The 20,373-nt window shown below is 35.2% G+C and overlaps 1 protein-coding gene across 1 annotated transcript in view; it reads right to left on the bottom strand.

The window, feature by feature from the left end:
- Nucleotides 1-10,595: 10,595 nt before the first annotated feature.
- ST8SIA6 (ST8 alpha-N-acetyl-neuraminide alpha-2,8-sialyltransferase 6) overlaps nt 10,596-20,373 on the bottom strand; it is a 122,084-nt gene continuing 112,306 nt past the window's right edge. Inside the window, exons 6-8 of the mRNA XM_030818469.1 lie at nt 17,216-17,328; nt 13,239-13,331; nt 10,596-11,209 (exon numbers count right to left, since the gene is read on the bottom strand). Of these exons, the coding sequence (XP_030674329.1) occupies nt 10,741-11,209; nt 13,239-13,331; nt 17,216-17,328 (675 nt within the window). The 3' untranslated portion in view covers nt 10,596-10,740. The remainder of the gene's footprint in view (nt 11,210-13,238; nt 13,332-17,215; nt 17,329-20,373) is intronic.

Below are 20,373 nucleotides of genomic sequence, written 5' to 3'. Positions count from 1 at the left end.
AGCACATGTCAAATAGAGCTGCTGTAGGCTAAATGTTTATGTTCCCCCTAAATTCATATGTTGGAACGTAATCACCAATGTGATGATACTTGAAGGTAGGGCTTTTGGGAGATGATTAGCTTATGAAGCCAAAGATGGTATGAATGGGATTAGTGCCCTTATTGAAAAGGCTCCAGAAAATTCCGCCCTTTTGCCATGTGAGGACACAGTAAGAAGAAGTTTATGAACCAGGAAGTGGGCCTTCATTAGACCAAGGCTGATGCCTGCATCTTGTACTTCCCTGACTCCAGAATGGTGAAAAAGAATAGATTTCTGTTATCTGTAAGCCAGCCAGTCTATGACATTTTGTTACAGGAGTGCAAATGGACTAAGACAATAGACAAGGAAGATAGAAAAAGACACAAGTCAAACTTCTACAGTGTTTTAGATTAAAAACACATAGATTGAGATTAATGGAAAATTAGACATCGCAAAAGAAAATGCTAGTTAGGTTGAAGAAATAGGAACAGAAATGATCCAAATAGAAATTATGTAGTATACAAAGATAATAGAAATTATCTAAAGAATTTTCTTTGGAAAGTTCTTTTCCAAAGGAAAAAAAAAAAAAACAGAAATAAAGTGAACAGAGAATCAGTGAAATTATCTAAAGAATTTACTTTGGAAAGTTCTTTTCCAAAGAAAAAAACAAATAAAATGAAGAGAGAATCAGTGAATTACAGAACAAATTAAAGTGGCTTCATATGTATGAGTAATTGAAGTCCCTGAAAAGATTTGAAAATAATGGCAAAAAACTTTCCAAATTTAATGAAAGCTATAAGCCCACAGATCTATTAATGAGAAGCTCAAAGAATTCCAAGTACAAAATACATAAAGAAAATGACACCAATACATATAAAAATAAAAGTGCTTAGAACCAGTGGTAGAAAGCAATATCTTAAAAGAAACAACAACAAAAAGATATATGATGTATCTGGGAACAAAAATAAGGAAGATGACAGATTTTGCATTGAAAATGATGCAAGTCAGAAGAATAGCACGCATTTAAAGTAGTGAAAGATGCCATCAATCTAGAACTCATAGCCAGCAAAAATATCACTTGAAAATGAAGAAATAAACACTTTTCAAACATACAAAAGCTGAAAAAATTTATTACCGACAGTCTGGCACTACAAGGAATGTTAAAGAAAATCCCTCGGAGAAGTGATCATCATTAAAAGCCTAAGTCCACACACAATATGAAGGACACTGGAAATGGTAAATAGGAGTAAATATAAATTCTTAACTGGCTAGTCATATGTGGAAAACTGAAACTGGACCCCTTCTTACACCTTACCCAAAAATTAACTCAAGATGGATTAAAGACTTAAATGTAAAACCCAAAACCATAAAAACCCTAGGAGAAAACCTAGGCAATACCATTCAGGACATAGGCATAGGCAAAGATTTCATGAAGAAAACGCCAAAAGCAATTGCAACAAAAGCCAAAATTGATACATGAGATCTAATTAAACTAAAGAGCTTCTTTACAGCAAAAGAAACTATCATCAGAGTGAACAGGAACCTACCGAATGGGAGAAAATATTTGCAATCTACTCATCTGACAAAGGTCTAATATCCAGAATCTGCAGGGAACTTAAACAAATTTACAAGAAAAAAAGAAACAACCTCATCAAAAAGTGGGCAAAGGTTATGAGTAGAAACTTCTCAAGACAGGACATTTATGCAGTCAACAAACATATGAAAAAAAGTTCAACGTCACTGATCATTAGAGAAATGCAAATCAAAACCACAATGAGATACCATCTCATGTCAGTCAGAATGGCAATTATTAAAAAGTCAAGAAACAATAGATGCTGGCAAGCCTGTGGAGAAATAGGAACGCTTTTACCCTGTTGGTGGGAATGTAAATTAGTTCAACCATTGCGGAAGACAGTGCGGCGATTCCTCAAGGATCTAGAACCAGAAATACCATTCAAACCAGCAATCTCATTACTGGGTATATATGCAAAGGAATATAAACCATTCTACTATAAAGACACATGCACACATGTTTATTGCAGCACTATTTACAATAGCAAAGACATGGAACCAACCCAAATGCCCATCAATGATAGACTGGATAAAGAAAATATGGTACATATGGACCATGGAATCCTATGCAGCCATAAAAAGGAATGAGATCATGTCCTTTGCAGGACCATGGATGAAGCTGCAAGCCATTGCCCTCAGCAAACTAACACAGGAACAGAAAGCCAAACACCATATGTTCCCACTTATAAGTGTGAGTTGAACAATGAGAAAACATGAACACAGATAGGGGAACAACACACACCAGGGTTTGTTGGGGGGTTGGGGTCCAAGGGGAGGGAACCTAGATGACGGGTTAATAGGTACAGCAAACTACCATTGCCCATGTATGCCTATATAACAAACCTGAACATTCTGCCCACGTATCCTGGAACTTAAAGTAAAATAATAAATAAGTTAATTAATTTTAAAAAAATATCAAAGAAAGATGAAAGAAAAAATATTTTCTTTAAAAAGAAAAAAATATTTTTGAGACACACGTCTCACTCTGTCACCCGGAATGGAGTGCAGTAGCATGATCACAGCTCACTGCAGCCTCAACCTCCTGGGCTCAAGTGATCCTCCCACCTCAGCCTCTCAAGTTGCTGGGACTACAGGTGTCTGCCACAATGGCTGTTTTGTTTTGTTTTGTTTTTTGTCTTTTTTCTACAGACGAGGTCTCGCTATATTTCCCAGGCTGGTCACGAACTCCTGGGCTCAAGCCATCCACCCTTTTCGGCCTCCCAAAGTGCTGGTACTATAGGTGTGAGCCATCATGCCCAGCCTTAAAAAAATATTTTTGAAAGGTAACTGACAGTTTAAAGCAGAAAAATAATAATGTCTTGGGAGTTTACAATATATGCATAAAAATAATGTGTGGCAATAATTACAAAACACCAGATAAAAGGCAGATTCTCAGATTGTATCAAAAAGCCAAACTCAACTATATTCAGTTAATTAAAAAAACTTTTAATATAAAGAATCAACTTAAAAGTAAAACAACGAAAAAAAGATATGCTAACTAACATAAAAAGCTGGAGTGGCTATAATAATATCAGACAAATTAGATTTTAGAGGAAAAATATTAGTAGGGATAAAGAGGAATATTTTATAATAATGGGTCATCGATCAAGAAAACATAACAATCCTAAATATTCATGCATATACTAAACAGAATTTCAAAATACATGAAGCAAAAATCGCTAGAACTGCAAGAAGAAATAGAGCCACAATTATTGTCAAAGATGTAGCACTCTTCTCTCTATAACTGATAGAAGTATACAGAAAATTAGGAAAGATAAGTCTTGACTAACAGCATCAATCAATCTGATCTAATTGACATTAGTAGAACACTCCACCTAACTACAACTGAGCACACATTCTTTTGAAATGCACACAAGATATTTACCAAGAAAGGCTGTATTCTGGGCTGTAACAAAGTCTCAATAAATTTAAATGGATTTAAATCCTACTAAGCATATTCACTGATACAGTGAAATTAATTTAAAATGATCTACAGTAACACATATGAAAAAAATCAGAAATATTTGGAAACTAAATAATATACTTCTAAATAACCCTTGGTCCAAAGAAGATTTCAAAAGGCAGTTAGAAAGTATTTAGAAAGGAATGAAAATGAAAACATGACATATACAAATTTGTGGGAAACAGCTAACAGTTTTTAGAGGAAAATATAGCACTAAATTCTCATGTTTAAAAAAAGGTATCTCCAATCAATGACATTAGGAAACTATAAAAGGGAAAGCAAATACAACTAAAGAAAAGAAATAATAAGGACCAGAGAAGAAATCAGAGACCAAACAACAGTTTCTCGAGACAATCAATAAAATTGATAAATCTCACACTGGACAGACGAGGGGCAAAAGAGAGAAGACACAAATTACCAATGTGAGAAATCAGACGGGGATCATTGCAGACTCTACAATATTAACAGATAAGGGAATATTAAGAACAACTTTATTATGATGAATTCTACAACTATGATGAAGAAGATTAATTTCCCGAAGAACATAAACTACCAAATCTCACTCAAGAAGAAATCGACCGTCTGAATGGTCCTGCATCCATTAAAGAAATTGTTCAATATTAAAAATCTTCCCTCAAGGAAAATTGTAGGTCAGATGGTTTCTCTGGTGAATTTTTCCAAATGTAAAGAAGAAAATGCTGAAGTTACGCAAATTCTTCCAGAATAGCAAAAAGCAAAACATAAACAAAACCAATACCAGCTTTGAAAAAGAATTAAGATTGGAGTTTTATCTCAAGACTTATAAAGCTACAGTAATAAAAATGGTATGATATTGGCATAACAACAGACAAATCAATGAAACAGAATAGAGTCTACAAATAAATAAACTCAAATATAAATCAATTGATTTTCAACATAGGTGCCAAGCAGTACAACAAAGGAAAAGATCTTCAACAAATTCTACTGGAACAACTGATCAGATATACGCAAAAATATGATTTAATCCTTACCTTACACTATGAACACATATGTAAAATAATTAACTCAAAATGGCTCGTAGGCTTAAATATAACAAACTATAAGTCTTCTAAAAGAAAACATAGGAGAAAATCTGTTACATTGGGTTTGGCAAAGCTTTCTTAAATTTGACACCAAAAACACAAACTATAAAATTTAAAAAATTAATAAACTAAACTTTAGTAAAATTAAAAACTTCTGCTATTGAAAAACACTGTTAACAAAATGAAAAGGCTGAGAAAGTAGTTGCAAAATACTTTCTAATAAAAGACTTGTACCTAGAATATATAAAAATCCTTTGTAAGTCACTTATAAGAAGACAACCCAATTAAAAATTGCCAAAATATTTCAGCAGACACTTCATCAAAGAAGATATATGGAAGTCAAATAAACACATGAAAAAATAAGGGAAATGAAAATCAAAATCACAATGAGATACAGAGATAAAACTGTGTACCCAATAGACTGTCGAATATTAAATACTACTCAAACCAAGTTTTGTCAAAGATGTCAGGCAACAGCAACTGGCATAGGCTACTGATAGGAACATGAAATGTTATAACCACTTTGTAAAACAGCATGGTAGTTTTCTAAAAGTGTTAGACATACATGGACCACGTGACCTAGTCATTCCAATCCTAGGTATTTGCCCCAAAGAAATAAAAATATGTTCACAAGAAGACTTGCACATAAATGTTCATGATACCTTTATTTGTAATAGCCAAAACCAGGAGATATTAAAATGTTCATCAACAAATGAGCAGATAAGCCAATTGTGGTCCATCCACATAACCTAATTCTACTCAGTAAATAAAGGCATAAACTACTGATACACAATCAACATGAATGAATTTTAATATTATTATGTCAAGCAAAAGTGCAAGACAAGAAATGAATACAGGCAGTAAATTCCATTTATATAAAATTCTAAAAAATGTAAACAGTCTATAGTGTAAAAATGTAAATTAGTCTATAGAAAAACAGATTAGGAATTTTCTGGGGACCAGGGTGGCATGGACAGGGAGGAGGAAGAGGGAAGGATTACAAAGCAGCACAAGAAAACATTTTGGGGTAATGAATATATACATTGTCTTAATTGGAGAGGCGGTTTCATGGGTAGACGCATGTCCGTAAATATGTGCCATTTATTACATGTCAATGAAATGGGATAATACTGATTTTTCTTTTCATTTTATAATTGCATAATGGAAATAATATTGGCTTTAGAGTCAGACATATAAGTTGAATACTAGCTCTGCTCTTATATAGAATGCAACCTTATGTAAGTTACTTATCATTTTGAGTCAGCTTCTACATTTATGTAGTAGTAAGAAAATCATATGAGATTAAGAATATATATGTCAAAGGCTTGCTGTATTAAATATAAGAACATGTATATTTTTCTTCTTTATCCCTAAACCCACTCCGATTACCCTCTTCTTAATGGGTACCCTTCTTGTATTTGACAAGTAGCCTTGAATACGTTTGTATGTATGCATGCATATGCTTTAAAGTAATTAAGTGGCATTGTGCTAAAGCTCTTGTTTTCCCTTTATGCTAAATTTTAAGGATATACCCTTAATTCTGTATATATGTCCAGTAAGTTGCTTCTAACTGCAGTATTGTATTCCACACTATGGATCTAGCTAAGTTAGTTGACTGACTTCCTAAGAGACAGACATCTGTGTGTCCAATTGTCTACTACCGCAAACAATAATGGAATAAATATCTTAGTACTTGTTTTTTTGTGCGGATCTGAACAAGTTCTCTTGGCTGTATATCCAAAAGTGCAATTGCTGGGCTATAGGACACACATATGAATTTTACTAACTCAGTACTCCTAGGTTGCTTTCCAAAATGATTCAATCAGCTTATACTTCCACCAGCACTTGAAGTTAATGACCTTACTAATTTTTACCAATGCAACAGATATAGTATCTCACTTTCATTTGCATTTCTCAGGTTACTGGTAAATTTGAGTATCACTTCCTATTCTTATTAGCTACTCAGCTTTCCCCTTTGTAAATCACATTCTTATCTTTTGTTCATTTTTATATTGAGTTTCCTGTCTTTTACTTGTTGATTTACAATTCCTTGGAATGACTCTCTATTAATGTCATTAATTTTATGCATTACTAAAAGCTATTTCAGTCTGTCCCCAGCCTATTAACTTTAAGGTGTCATTCACTGGCTAGAACTCTTTTATTTTAATACAGTCATAGCCATCCTTTCTTAACCCAATTCATTAAAAAAAATATTTTTGGGTCGTGTTGAAGAAGTACAGTTCCTCACCTATATCTCAAACATAATTCTCCTACATTTTCTTCTACGAGCTTTAAAGTTTTCTTTTTAATCCATCATTTTCATCCCTCTCGAGTCCAACTTTTTATATGGTGCAATGTAGGCATTTATTTTTCTCCATACAGTGAGCCAATTTTTCAATATTATCTGCTAAAGAGTTTGCCCTGTCTCCATTACATAAGTAGTGCATCTTTATCATATATCGCCCACATTTTGTTTATAAAAAGAAGAATGCTTCTGGAAGAGTGATGACCGAAAATAAGAAAGAGCATGAGAAATATTCTTGCCTTTCCACTCTCAGGAGGGTACTGGTGACATTGTTCCTCACTGTGAGATCAGCCTTCTGAAGCCACATGTAAATAGGAAATCTTAAACACTCCTAGCAGCCTCAAGTGGATTTTTTTGATCAAGTATAAAGAAAGAAATAATCTTATTAGATCAAGTGCATCAGATATATCAGATGAATTCCTACAATGCTTTCAATTTTTAGTGGCATAACAATGTGTTTCCATGTCATGTTAGATAAAATGTTTTGAAGGTTACAATATATTATATATTGCATCATAACTATACTTCTGCAGTAGCTATTTAGGATGTTAGTGGACCTGTTTTCCACAAAATTTTCCAATTTTCCCAAAGCTTCCTAATTCATGGGTTGATTTAGGGTACTTGACATTACATAATACTTAACTGATAAATTTTTTATAAGCAAGGAAAAATTTAGGCAAACACAGGTCTGATTTACTGCTTAATTCTGTATTCTACAGAGAGTCCTCAAAAAAAGACTTTTTGACTGATTACCTGGCTGAGAGCCCACGCAGTTACTGGGTTAGGACTTACATGAAGAGGGAAATCTCCTTTAGTGACAGCCATGATCTATTTGTCATTGCCTTTTTTTCCAAGGGAAAAGCACCAGAGACTTCAAGGATGTTCAAGGATTATTATACTGCGCAAAAATTAACACTATGCAATTGATCATGAAGCCCTTTGCAGGGACCACAGAGTACTATGGACTATATACTTAAATGAATATTTCTGCCTTGCCTTTGGATTTGGCTGAAAATTATATTGGAATCTTGTTATTCTGTTTCATTGCTCAATGAGGCTGAACAACAAGTGGAAAATAGAATCCAGCAAGCTAGTATTTCTCTTAGAAACTGGTAGTATGTAGCATTATGAGCTAGAATCCTAACTAAAGGGCTACTCTTTTTTTTTTTTATGAGACGGTCTCGCTCTGTCACACAGGCTAGAATGCAGTGGTACCGTCACAGCTCACTGCAGCCTCTACCTCCTGGGCTCCAGTGATCCTCCCTCCTTAGCCTCCCAAGTAGCTGGGACCACAGGTGTACACCACTATGCTCAGCTAATTTTTTTATTTTTTGTAGAGAAGGGTACTCACTATATTTCCCAGGCCAGTCTCAAACTCCTGGCCTCAAGTGACCCACCCACCTTGGCCTCCCAAAGTGCTGGGATTACAGGTGTGAGCCACTGTGCCTGGCCTAAACTGCTACTCTTGTCTAGTACCAGAACTCAGACTTTCCATTCTCAATGCCCTTAGATGTACTTGAGTTTTAAGAGCAGATAATCACATTAGATCTAACAACATTTAAGCAATGCTGATTACATACAGATTTCTTGGGAGTGTCACAGTCAGACTTAGTTGTGGTGAATCTACAAATCTACAAGATGGAGTTTATAGCTTTTTTTTTTGTTTTGCTCTTGGTGAAAAATTTGCAATGATTCACCAATACAGAACAAAAAGAACTGTGACTTATGTTTTACAGTTTACATAGCTGACATGCTGTATTTTCAACATTCATGTTCTATTGTATTTTAGAAAGTTCTAAGTAATGTTCTGTTTTGGAACAAAAGAATATTATTGGCACCTCACAGCAGGATATATGGAAGGTGGGATATATGCTCTACCAGGAAGAAAATGTTAGGATTGAATGAGGCACTGTGTCTTTCACTCCCTTTAGTTCTCTGCAACACACTGACTATGCTAGAAAGAGAGTAGGAGAGCTTCAAATAATGGCCAACAACCCCAATCTGCTGTGAAATCACAACTATAGATCCACTTGAGAAAAAGATAAAAAGAATGCACACGTTATATGTGTCACAATGAATGTGTCTAAATATGACACAATATGGATATCGATAATACACCACATCAGCTATGTAAATCATAAAACATGAGTCACAGTTTTTGTCGCTCTGTAATGGTGAGTTACTGCAAGTTTTTCACCAAGATCAAAATAAAAAGAAAAACTATGAACACTATTTTGCAGATTTGTAGATTAATTACCACCAATTCTGACTATAACACACTTTATGAAATCTCGGGGTGTCTGTTTAGCCAAAGATTTTTGGCTAACGTGAATCTAGGTAGGATTGTTGTAAAATTTCCAACATGCTTTTAGGATGGCAACACAGATGTCGAACCAGAAACTTCAGATATATTAACTTGGAAATGTCTACAGTTTTCTCCACAAAAGAAAACCCACAAACATTTGTTTTATCCTAAGCTTTTACTGGAACATAGGTATCATTATGCTGTTTGATCTCACACCATTTGGAATATTTCTGAAATCCGTATCAGTGACACCAGAGATTCTGTTTTGATGTTCTACAGAAAAATTTTTAAGATAGGATATTATATGGGAAAAAAACTTAAGTAAGCTCCAAATGTCCTAACTATATGTAATTTTTATTAAAATAGCATATAAAGTCCCCACATTGTATGTTTAATTATTTCAGTATACTTTGTTACTTTTACTAATCAATTACATATTTCTAATATCATCAGTGGTTTCAGGCATCCACAGGGGGTCTTCCCGTATCTGCAGATTAAAGGAGACTATTGTACATTGAAATAGATGCCACTGAAATGGATTTAATTATCCCTGCTTCTGTTCCTTGTAGCACTTTATTCATAGCTTTTGTCATTGTAATACTTATCATACCCCATCATAATTAATGATATGCACATCTGTTTTCTCCTACAAGAGGCAATAATCCTTCTTGTCCTCTCACAGAGCCTGGTGTAGGGCCTGGCATGAAGTAGTTATACAGTAATTTTAAAACAAAATTGAATGAGTGACCCCACAGACAAGACAATAGGTAAGAAAGACTGGGTATTGTAACTGTTCATGTCCTTGAAGTACATCATATAAGTGAGAGAGAAAAAAGTGTAAGAATGAGGCAGGAAGTTAAAATAAAATTATTAAGTGATGAAAAAATGTAGACATAAGAGGAAAATAAATGGCTTAAATCCAACCAAAATATCATCACAGCTACTATTAAAAGTGAATTTAATCAGAAGCAGGCATACTGCCATACTCAGAGAAGAATTTCATTCCTGAATGATCAAGAATTTTTTGCTTAAGAATATAATTTTCTTGCATGCAGTCTTTGAGACAGAAAAATGGGAAGGATATTATTGATAGAGACCTGCCACAGAAAGAAATCCAATGGATACTGGTAATGCAGCTATTCTCTTTAGAAGAGACCTCCAAGAAAGCATGCTTTTATTATCGGTCTGGTGAAGGTGGAGATGGCTGGTATAAATAGTAACAAAGAAATATTCTTTGAGTCCCTACCTCACACCAAAGGCCATGCCAATAATTTTCATAAATTATAAAAATTTGTATGAGTCAGATATCATGGTGTCCATGTTATCAGGATAAAAAATGAAGATGAGAAGGATTGAATGATTTGCCATCGTTGCAAAATGAGTGGGGAAGCTTTGGTCAAACCAAATTTTGGGGCTCATCTTAGAATACTCTGTAGCCACCTCCTCTTGTGTTTGGAGACATTGTTAATCACCTACTGCATTATGTTAAAATTATTCCCATTTTAAGATACTTTGTTTAGGCGACTTCACATTTGCTAAATTGCAGTTTGAGGATTCCTTTCATGTGAAGTTGGAGGATCTGGCTGTATTCTTTGGGCATCTGATGGACACCACGTTTAGGTAGCTTGTTGTCATAATAGTGATGGCTGACAGGTGTGTCTTCGACAGTTTTAGAGAAGGGCCAGAATCCATACAGCTTCACATTTTTACACAGTTCCACTGCAACACTTGTGATCATCAAGCCGGTGGACAAGCGGTATGCAGTCACACCTTTAGTTCTCCAGAAAAGGGCCAGATCTTTCAGGTACTTGGGATGGAAAAATAGAACCTTTTGTCTTGCTTTAGACTCTTCGAGCGTGTAGTACACTTTAAAAGAGGTACCCGTGTTGGCCCTGAAGGAAAATGCTGGCAGAAGAAAAAATGCATCTCCATAGGTTGCAATGTCCTCCAGAAATAGGGCTTTTTTTTCCTTTAAGTTCCCATATCTGCCAAATTAAAAAAAAATTATAGTAATCCCAAGAATAATAATCAAAGTAGCAGTTTTGCTAACATAAAGCTGAATTTACCATTGATCAAAAAACTGAATGATTTGTATACTGTATATAAAACAGATAAAGTGTGGACTCAGAGAAAACTCATTCAAGAAAGCATCATGTCAGTATCAATGACTAGATCTTCATCTCTCTTTCTTGGAATCCTTTCAATTTCTACTTTCTTACTGGGCTATATCCTTACTGAACAGATATTTCTTGTATTATTTTCTATTCTTATTCATTAATTTTTTCTAAAGTTGCTTTTTGTTATTGAAACACCTTCCCAATGTATAATGATAAAATATTTTTTCAAGCATAGTATGCATATCAATACATTTAAAAAAATTCATTGAGCTGCACACTTATTATTTGTGCACCTTTTGCACATATTTCATTATAAGTTTCCTTTAGAAAACCTAAAATAGACCGGGCACAGAGGCTCATGCTTGTCAGCACTTTGGGAGGCTGAGGCGAGAATATCACTTGAGGCCAGGAGTTTGAGAACAGCCTGGGTAACATAGCGAGACCCTGCCCCACATCTCTATAAAAAATAAAAATATTAGCTGGGAACGGTGGTGCATGCCTGTAGTCCCAGCTACTTGGGAGGCTGAGGTGAGAGGATCCCTTGAGCCCAGGAGTTTGAGGCTGCAGTGACCTGTGATTGCACTGCTGCACTCTAACCTGGGTGACAAAGTGAGACAGAGAGAGAGGAAGGAAGGAAGGAAGAAAGGAAGGAAGGAAGGGAGAAAGAGGGAAGGAAGGGAGAAAGGGGGAAGAAAGAGAGAAAGAGGGAAGAAATAGCGAAAGAGGGAAGAAAGAAGTAAAGAGAGAGAAAGGGAGAGAAAGGGAAGAAAGAAAAGGAAAGAGAAAGAAAGAAATAAAGAAGGAAAGAAAGAAAAGAAAGAAAGAAAGAGAAAGGAAAGAGAAAGAAAGAAAAGAAGGGAGGGAGGAAGGGAGGAAGGAAGGAAGGGAAGAAGGGAGGGAGGAAGGAGAGGGAGGGAGGGAGGAAAGAAGGGAGGGAGGGAGGGAGGAAGGGAGGGAGGGAGGAAGGAAGGGAGGGAGGGAGGAAGGAAAGAAGGAAGAAAGGGAGGAAGGAAGAAAGGAAGGAAGAAAAGAAGGGAGGGAGGGAGGAAGGAAGGAAAGAAGGAAGAAAGGGAGAGAGGAAGGAAGGAAAAAAGGGAGGGAGGAAGAAGGGAGGAAAAAAGGAAGGAAGGAAGGAAAGAGGGAAAGAAGATTTAAAATAAATGCAAATATAGATATACGTATAGGTTATTTTTAAAAATTTCCTCCACAAGTTGTAGTATCTATATGTGTGATTTAAATAACTTAGTATCCTTGTAAGTATAATTGTGAGTGTTTAGAAAATATGCTTTGAAAGGCAAGTTCAATATTTATTTTTTTTCTTTCAAGAGATGCTATAACTATTAGCACATTCTATTACTAATGCTTATCAGTCACTTTTGATGAAAACAATGGAGTAAAAACTTTGTATAAGATTATTTATTAGCCAACAATTTTATGGTAGTTACGTTGCAGAAATGAAAGATGGTAATTATTTTTTAGTAATAAACTCTCCAACGTGATGACTATTTTGCCAGGTTGTCTTAGCCCTTACTCTCTGAAGTTTCTAAATAGAGTAAGTTTTATCAAGAAAGTGCTACCAAGATAGAAGAGTAATGCTAACACTCTAAAAGAAAATGGAAAAAAGTGGCTTCATTATTGTTAAAAGAGATGAAGAAATAAATATGTTCTCATTTGATTAGCTTATGACATTGGAAGTACAACTGACTCATAACTCTTATGAAAAACAACCTTGATAGAATGCCATAATTTGCAAATGAATTCTTAATATATTTTTCCAGAAACTCATTCCACCTGTATTGCAAGTCAGTCTCAGCAACAAGATTAGTGCTTAAGCTGAGAAACATGTTGAACAATGAAAAAATGTTCTTGATCAGTTATGTAACTTGCAGCTACTTACTTCAGAGTTATGATACTAGGATTTATAGTCACAAGATTTGTTTTACTGCCAACATCTTTACTAACATCTCCTGTGGTTGGGGGGAGGTTACACCTGAAATTTGAAAAGAAAATCATTTTCAAAATAGAACTTGTAGAAAAAAGATTGTATACACATATATGCACATACACACACACACACACACACACATCTATAGTAATTGTCCTTATGTTGGAGAAATCATTGCTATTAAAAGACCCTCAGAATCCGTTTGGTTTCTTTTTTAAATTATTTACTTTAGTAATTACTCAGTTCTTAGTTGACATTTCAATGTTGTATAAAATATACACTTTTTTTTTTTTTTTTTTTTTTTTTGAGACAGAGTCTCGCTCTGTTGCCTCGGCTGGAGTGTAGTGGTGCTATCTGGGCTCACTGCAAGCTCCACCTCTCAGATTCAAGCAATTCTTCTGCCTCAGCCCCCTGAGTAGCTGGGACTAAAGGCATGCACCAAGCTAATTTCTGTATTTTTAGTAGTGATAGGGTATCACCACGTTGGCCAGGCTTGTCTTGAACCCATGACCTCAAGTGATCCACCTGCCTTGGCCTCCCAAAGTGCTGGGATTACAGGCATGAGCCACCGTGCCTGGCTAAAATATACAATCTGATAAATGCTTTCAATATGGATAATAACTTTTATAAGTATCAAAACCAGAAATGACAATTACACCTTGTCTAAGTTTAGAAGAGTTCCTAATCCTTTTATTAAAATTGTTATTTATATTATTTCTATTGATTATGTTCCCATAGTGGTATGATCACCAATTTGCATATTTTTAAAAACTTGATGTACTGTGACTAAAGTTATACAGTCTGCCAGAAGCAAAGACTAAATTAAAAAAATCAAAACCTCCTGATTCCCATGTGGATAGTTTTGCTGCCAAATTATGGTGTTAATAAATAAAATCCTAATGTTCTTATAGTGATGTTTTCATACTGATGTTCTCATCTTCCTTTGAGTACTAATTTGCTTTTAAATTGGAAAACAAATTAAGAATTCTAATTTTGAGTAATTATATTCTTGTCACAAAAAAGGAAAAATTGGTTATGACTTTCTAAATATCATTTACTGAATTTCAAGTAGTAAGGCTAAACATAAAAAGGGAGCATCTTTGAGTGCTTCCTAAGGAAGGTTGTTCAAAGTTGATGTGGTCTATAACATGACTGAAGATGAAATAAGCTGTACCATGTCCTATAAAACACATGAATGAATGAAACATGAACTTCCCTCATTGATATAAAAGCTATGTCAGAAAATAAAATAAATATGGCACCTTGGTCAAATAAATATGAATTAAATATTAATAATAAATATTAAATGATAAAGATTAATCATAGGTACTAGGCCATAAAGGTGATCTCAGTAGTGGGCCTCCCACAACAAATGTCCTTTCTAGAACAGTCTGATATTCTTCTGAATAATCAAAAGTGATTTCTAGGAGAATATCATAGGAGACTCCATAGGGAAGGGTATTTTATAGACGAAATACAAAGTTTTGGCTTAAAACTTAAAAGAAAAATATCTCAGAATATATTTAATTTATGAGTCTAAAATGCCCGTGTTTCTAGGTTCTATTTTTGCTGATGCCAGGTATTTCCCTGAATATAGAGTACACACACACACACACACACACAAACAGTAGTGTAGGTCATGGTATGTACTATACATATATACATATATGTTACATTTAAATTATATAACAGCATTATATGTTATTATACATGTACATGCATACATATTATAGATTATATATTATATGTAATATTAGTATGTTATATAATATGTACATATGTGATATATGTATATTATATATAACATGTATGTATGTAATATATAATATGCATACATATTATACATATATAACACATAATATGTATATAATATGTAATATATAATATGTATACCTATACATATATAACACATAATACTGTTATATAATTGTATTTATTATATATGTATATATAATATGTAATATATACATATTATATATGTATAATTACATATAATACTGTTATATAATTTTATACAGAATATATGTATATATGCTATTATAGATGTGTAAAATGTATGCATATTGTTATATAATATGTACATATGTAATGTATGCATATTATACATATATAATTACATATAATACTGTATTATATAGTATATTATATAGTATAAAATATACCATTATATACTATGCAATATACAATATATTACATACTATCTACAATAGAGTATTATATATTTATCATACATATGTATTATATGTATAGATAATATGTAATATATAAATACTACTGGATTATATGTATTACAGTATACTATTATATATGTGATTATATATATTATTACTACTCTAATATATATGTGATTATACATTACTACTACTGTAATATATATGTGATTATATATATTACTACTACTCTAATATATATATGTGTATATACAAACTGGTATAGTCATGTATAGCAGTAGTATATATAGTCATTGCCTATTTTTGTTCCTCACACGCTTAATTCACAGCTGCAAATCTCTTGAAACGAAAAATAAAAGTTTGTTTTATGTACTATCAACCTGAAGCACCAAAATAAGTACAGGCTTAAAAAAATAAATATATTTTAATGACACCAAACACATCTAGCCCTCATTTTGCCTTTCAGTTCGAATGGCTAGTTTTAAAGGGAATTCTATATTCAGGAAAATACCTGTCATCAGCAAATGTGGAATCTAGAAACACAGACAGTTATTTTAGAATTATAAATGAAATATCTGCTGAGATATTTTTCTTCTGGGTTTTAAATCAAAACGTATTGTATTGCCTATACTTGCTATAAAGTATAATGAATGTTTAGGCCTGATCCTTATCACAGATGTTTTGGGAATTTTAAGCCTATAAAAAGTCTACTGCAAGAAGAATTATCTTCCTTATGGCTTTTTCACACTGAGTACTTGAACAAAATGGGTAAACCATTCAGATATTGGCCATTTTAACACTAATCATGAAGAACACATTCAATAATTGTTGCACTGTCGGGTCTATTGTGGCTTCATCATTACCTGCAGCACAAAATTTAAAAATGAGATTAAAATTGGGAGGGAGCTGTTTACTAGAAACCCTGTTTCTTTTTCAGTTGCTTAAAAGGGCAGCATTAAATCAAGAGGGATCAAAGCATCTCCTCTGATGTATGAAATCAGTGCTCCTAAAACAGGAAGAACCAGACTTCCACTTAGTCTTGGAAAAGGTGCATTTCAGTTGAAACCCATCCTCAGAAGGATGAATTACCTTTCCATTACACTGAGACAGTGGAGATGCTTTGGTATGGCTTATTAGTACAAGGCACGCAGAAAAACCATTTTGTTTCTATTTTTGCATGCTAGCTGATACTCAGATAGAAAACATTTTAAAAAACCAGAACTTAGAAGCTGCACAAATTTGTTTTTTAAATTGCAAGCCAGAAAACGAAATAATGATATAGTTTGCAGGGCTCAAAAATGTCTTGATCAGCATTTTCCCAAGTATTGTCTAAGAACAAAACATCCTTGAAATGCTCTGTTAAACAAAAACAAAAACAAACAAACAAATAAAAAAAGATCTTCAAGGTCAGGTGAGTCTGAGACATGCTGCCCTCCAGAGACCTTCCAAGGTAGCCATAGTATCCATTAACATACTGAACGCTCTGAAAGGTCCTGCACTACCAAACCCTCTTTCACCACAACTTCACCCAGAGTTTCCTAAACATATGTAAACGTAGCACATTTTGATTCTTCTGGTACTGACATTCTGAGGAACTCATGAGCCATATAACACTTCAGGAAAACCTTCCCGGGTAATTAGTACACTTTTGTAACAGAGTCCAAAGGTGAAAATATACAACAGATATCTTTACACTATCCCCCTCTGAAATACCCAACTGATCTTTTGTTTCAAAGAAACCAATTTGACAGGTCTTACCTAAAAACGAAGTCGGATTTATCTATTTCATTTCCACAGAGAGACTTATTCAGAATTCCCCCATTTCCGACCACTGCACACTGATTATAAGGGTACTCCACAAAAGGCTGGGACTAGCAGGAGAAAGTGGAAAACTACCATGAAATACCGTTAATTTTAGAACCATAGACAACAGCTTAATTCTAGTAACTTAACTCTTTATACATGCTAAGGAGAAGAATAAGAACAAAAAAAAGCAGCAGCCCAGTTTACTAATCAACTTATTATGATTTAGTATAAAAAACCAGCCGGGGCTGGGTGCAGTGGCTCACACCTGTAATCCCAGCACTTTGGGAGGCCAAGGCGAGTGGATCACAAGGTCAGGAGTTCAAGACCAGCCTGGCCAAGATGGTGAAACCCCGTCTGTACGAAAAATACAGAAAAAATTAGCTGGGCGTGGTGGTGGGTGCCTGTAATCCGAGCTACTCGAGAGGCTGAGGTGGAGAACTGCTTGAACCCAGGAGGCGGAAGTTGCAGTGAGCCAAGATGGCACCACTGCACTCCAGCCTGGGCAACAGAATGAGACTCCGTCTCCAAAACAAAACAAAACAAAACAAAACAACAACAACAACAAAAAACCAGCCGGGTGCAGTGGCTCGCATCTGTAATCCCAGCACTTTGGGAGAATGAGGTGAGAGAGTCACTTGAGGCCAAGATTTTAAGATGGGCCTGGGCAACAAAGCAAGACTCTGTCTCTACAAAAAGTAGAAAAATTGGCTGAGTTTGGTGAAGAGCGCCAGTACTCTTTGCTGCTTGGGAGGCTGAGGTAGGGGAATCACTTGAACCTAGGAGTTCCGGGCTGCAGTGAGCCATGATTGCACCACTGCCCTCCAGCCTGGGCGACAGAGCAAGACCCTGTTTCTTAAATTTTAAAAAATGTATAAGTAAAATAAAATAAAATAAAATAAATCATTATGTGAACCTAAGTTTCATTTATCTTGAGAGAAATAGACATCATAGGATACACAGCATAATGTAATAATACAAAATACAGTATCATGTATTTTTCATCACATAATTAAGGAAAAAAACTAGAATGGAAAAACCCCATATTCTGCCTTTCTGATAAACAAGGACATTTTCAGCAAGAAAGAGAAAATAAAGAAATTAGGAAGCAGCATTAAATCTATTCTAAGGCATAAAATTAATAGGCGATTTAGCAAAAATTTCCTGTGCTTCTTAAATACTTAGACCTTCAGGCTCAGTAAGGCATTAGATTTATGCCTGCCGTCTCTGCGAATGACCAGCCAACGTGCTTCAGGGAGACCTACCAACTGGACTGACATATTTCAAATTAATTTCCAAGACCTGAATCTTTTTTATTCCTTTTAGGACCCGGCCTGCTTACCCCAGAAGGTTTCCTATTTTCCCCAAGTTCTCTGCAGCCTGAAATCTAACTTTTCAATTCAATGGTGCACTTTCCTTCTCTTTCCCCGTCACTTTCCATGCAGTAATAATAATGTGACCTTTAGCCCACAGCCAGAGTGACAGCTCATGCTTCCCAGTGATGAGGTCCTGATCTACCGATTTTGTCTGTAGGATTAAGGTGTCCTCAAGAGCAGAGAGTCTGTTTATTATCTTTTAATTTCCCCTCATTTTTCCCTCCCGATCTTGCATAGTGCAATGTGCACAGCTTTCAATACCCATCTCATGGGCTTTCAACAAGCTATCCCACCTTCTCACTAGGCGGCTTTGTGAATAAATCTTATTTCTTTTGCAAAACCGGTATCACGGCAATTAATTTACTGCACATGCGCAGAACGAACCTGACCCTGGCCTGTAACCATTGAAGGGGCCACTGGTAAATATTCAGGAGTTTTGTGAGCTGGTTTTTTAAACCATTGGTAACTAAAAATTGTTCAGGGTGGGGTTATTGACACCACTGAACTTGGCAAAGTTTACAAAATCAAGGCACATCGCCCTTGCCAAAGTCAGTTTACCAGCCCCACTGGCAACAGCCCAGGGCCGATGTGGTTCTGAGCAGCCCAGAGTGACAGGAGATGCCCCAGAACCGCTGTGACTGCTGTCTGCCCCTGATGCTGGCTCTGGGAGCTGCCCAACTAGCAGAGAAACTCGGTTTCAGTACAACTCTCTCTGTAGGTTTGTCTTTGAAATGTAAAAGTCATATTGCGTTTTTTAAGCAAGAGGCAATATTTCAAGTACATACTTTATTAGCACATTTAACCTACACAGCAACCTTTTGAGTATTTTACAGATGGGAAAATGGAGGCATGAGTCCAAGTAACAGCTAGAAAGTGGCAGAACTGGGATAGGAACCCAGACAGTTTGCTCCAGAGTACCTGCTCTAAACCACTACATATTATCGTTTCTCACAATTCCATGGATTAAAATGATAACTTAATTATGTATAATTATGTATCTTATTCCTTGTTATATCTGCAATGGCTAGCAGAGTGACTGGCTCTTAAATGAATGGTTCCTAGATACCTCAGGCTATTTCATGTCACTGAACTTCTAGCTCAAGATGGCTTCAGCCAGTATCTACTAAATGGTGACATCATAAATTCTGAATTGTATAGATAGGGTAGGATGCAAAAATGCAAATAGGCTCATTATGGTATAAAGTAGAAAAGATTACTGAAGGAAACATATCTCAAATTATGCATTCACAATAAGGAATGTTTTTCTCTGGTTTCTTGGTCAACTGGGAGGAAAACATCTATATGCTTTAGTATCTCATGTTCAGTATGAATTTAAATAAACTACAAATCTCAACATTTCCTTAAATAAACCTCCTAAGAAAATGCAAATGTGCACGCTCCACTGACTGCTCATTGCCCACTCTGGTTGAAAATCAACTTTTATTTTTTTCTCTGCAAGTAACTTGCAAAGTTTGTGGAGGAAGTAGCTCCATATCATTTCATTAAAACATTTAATGCAATCTTCTTGTGTGCCCAGCACTTCATCCTGGAGAGTTTCATGTAGAAGGGCAGAGTAAAGCAACGTGGGAAAGAGGACATCTCCGCCACGAGCCCCGTCCATGAAAGGAGAAGGCTGAAGCAACACAAATAAAGGGACTTGGCTCTGCAATTGCTGCTGTGTTGACTGCAGAATTTCCTCTCCCCAGTTTAAAAAAGAAAATCAGTATAAATTTGGAA

Source organism: Nomascus leucogenys, chromosome 9 (assembly GCF_006542625.1).
Source record: "Nomascus leucogenys isolate Asia chromosome 9, Asia_NLE_v1, whole genome shotgun sequence".
In the NCBI taxonomy this organism is placed as follows: domain Eukaryota; kingdom Metazoa; phylum Chordata; class Mammalia; order Primates; family Hylobatidae; genus Nomascus; species Nomascus leucogenys.
Note: the sequence above shows the minus strand (reverse complement) of the source record. Positions and strands in the feature narration are given on the sequence as shown.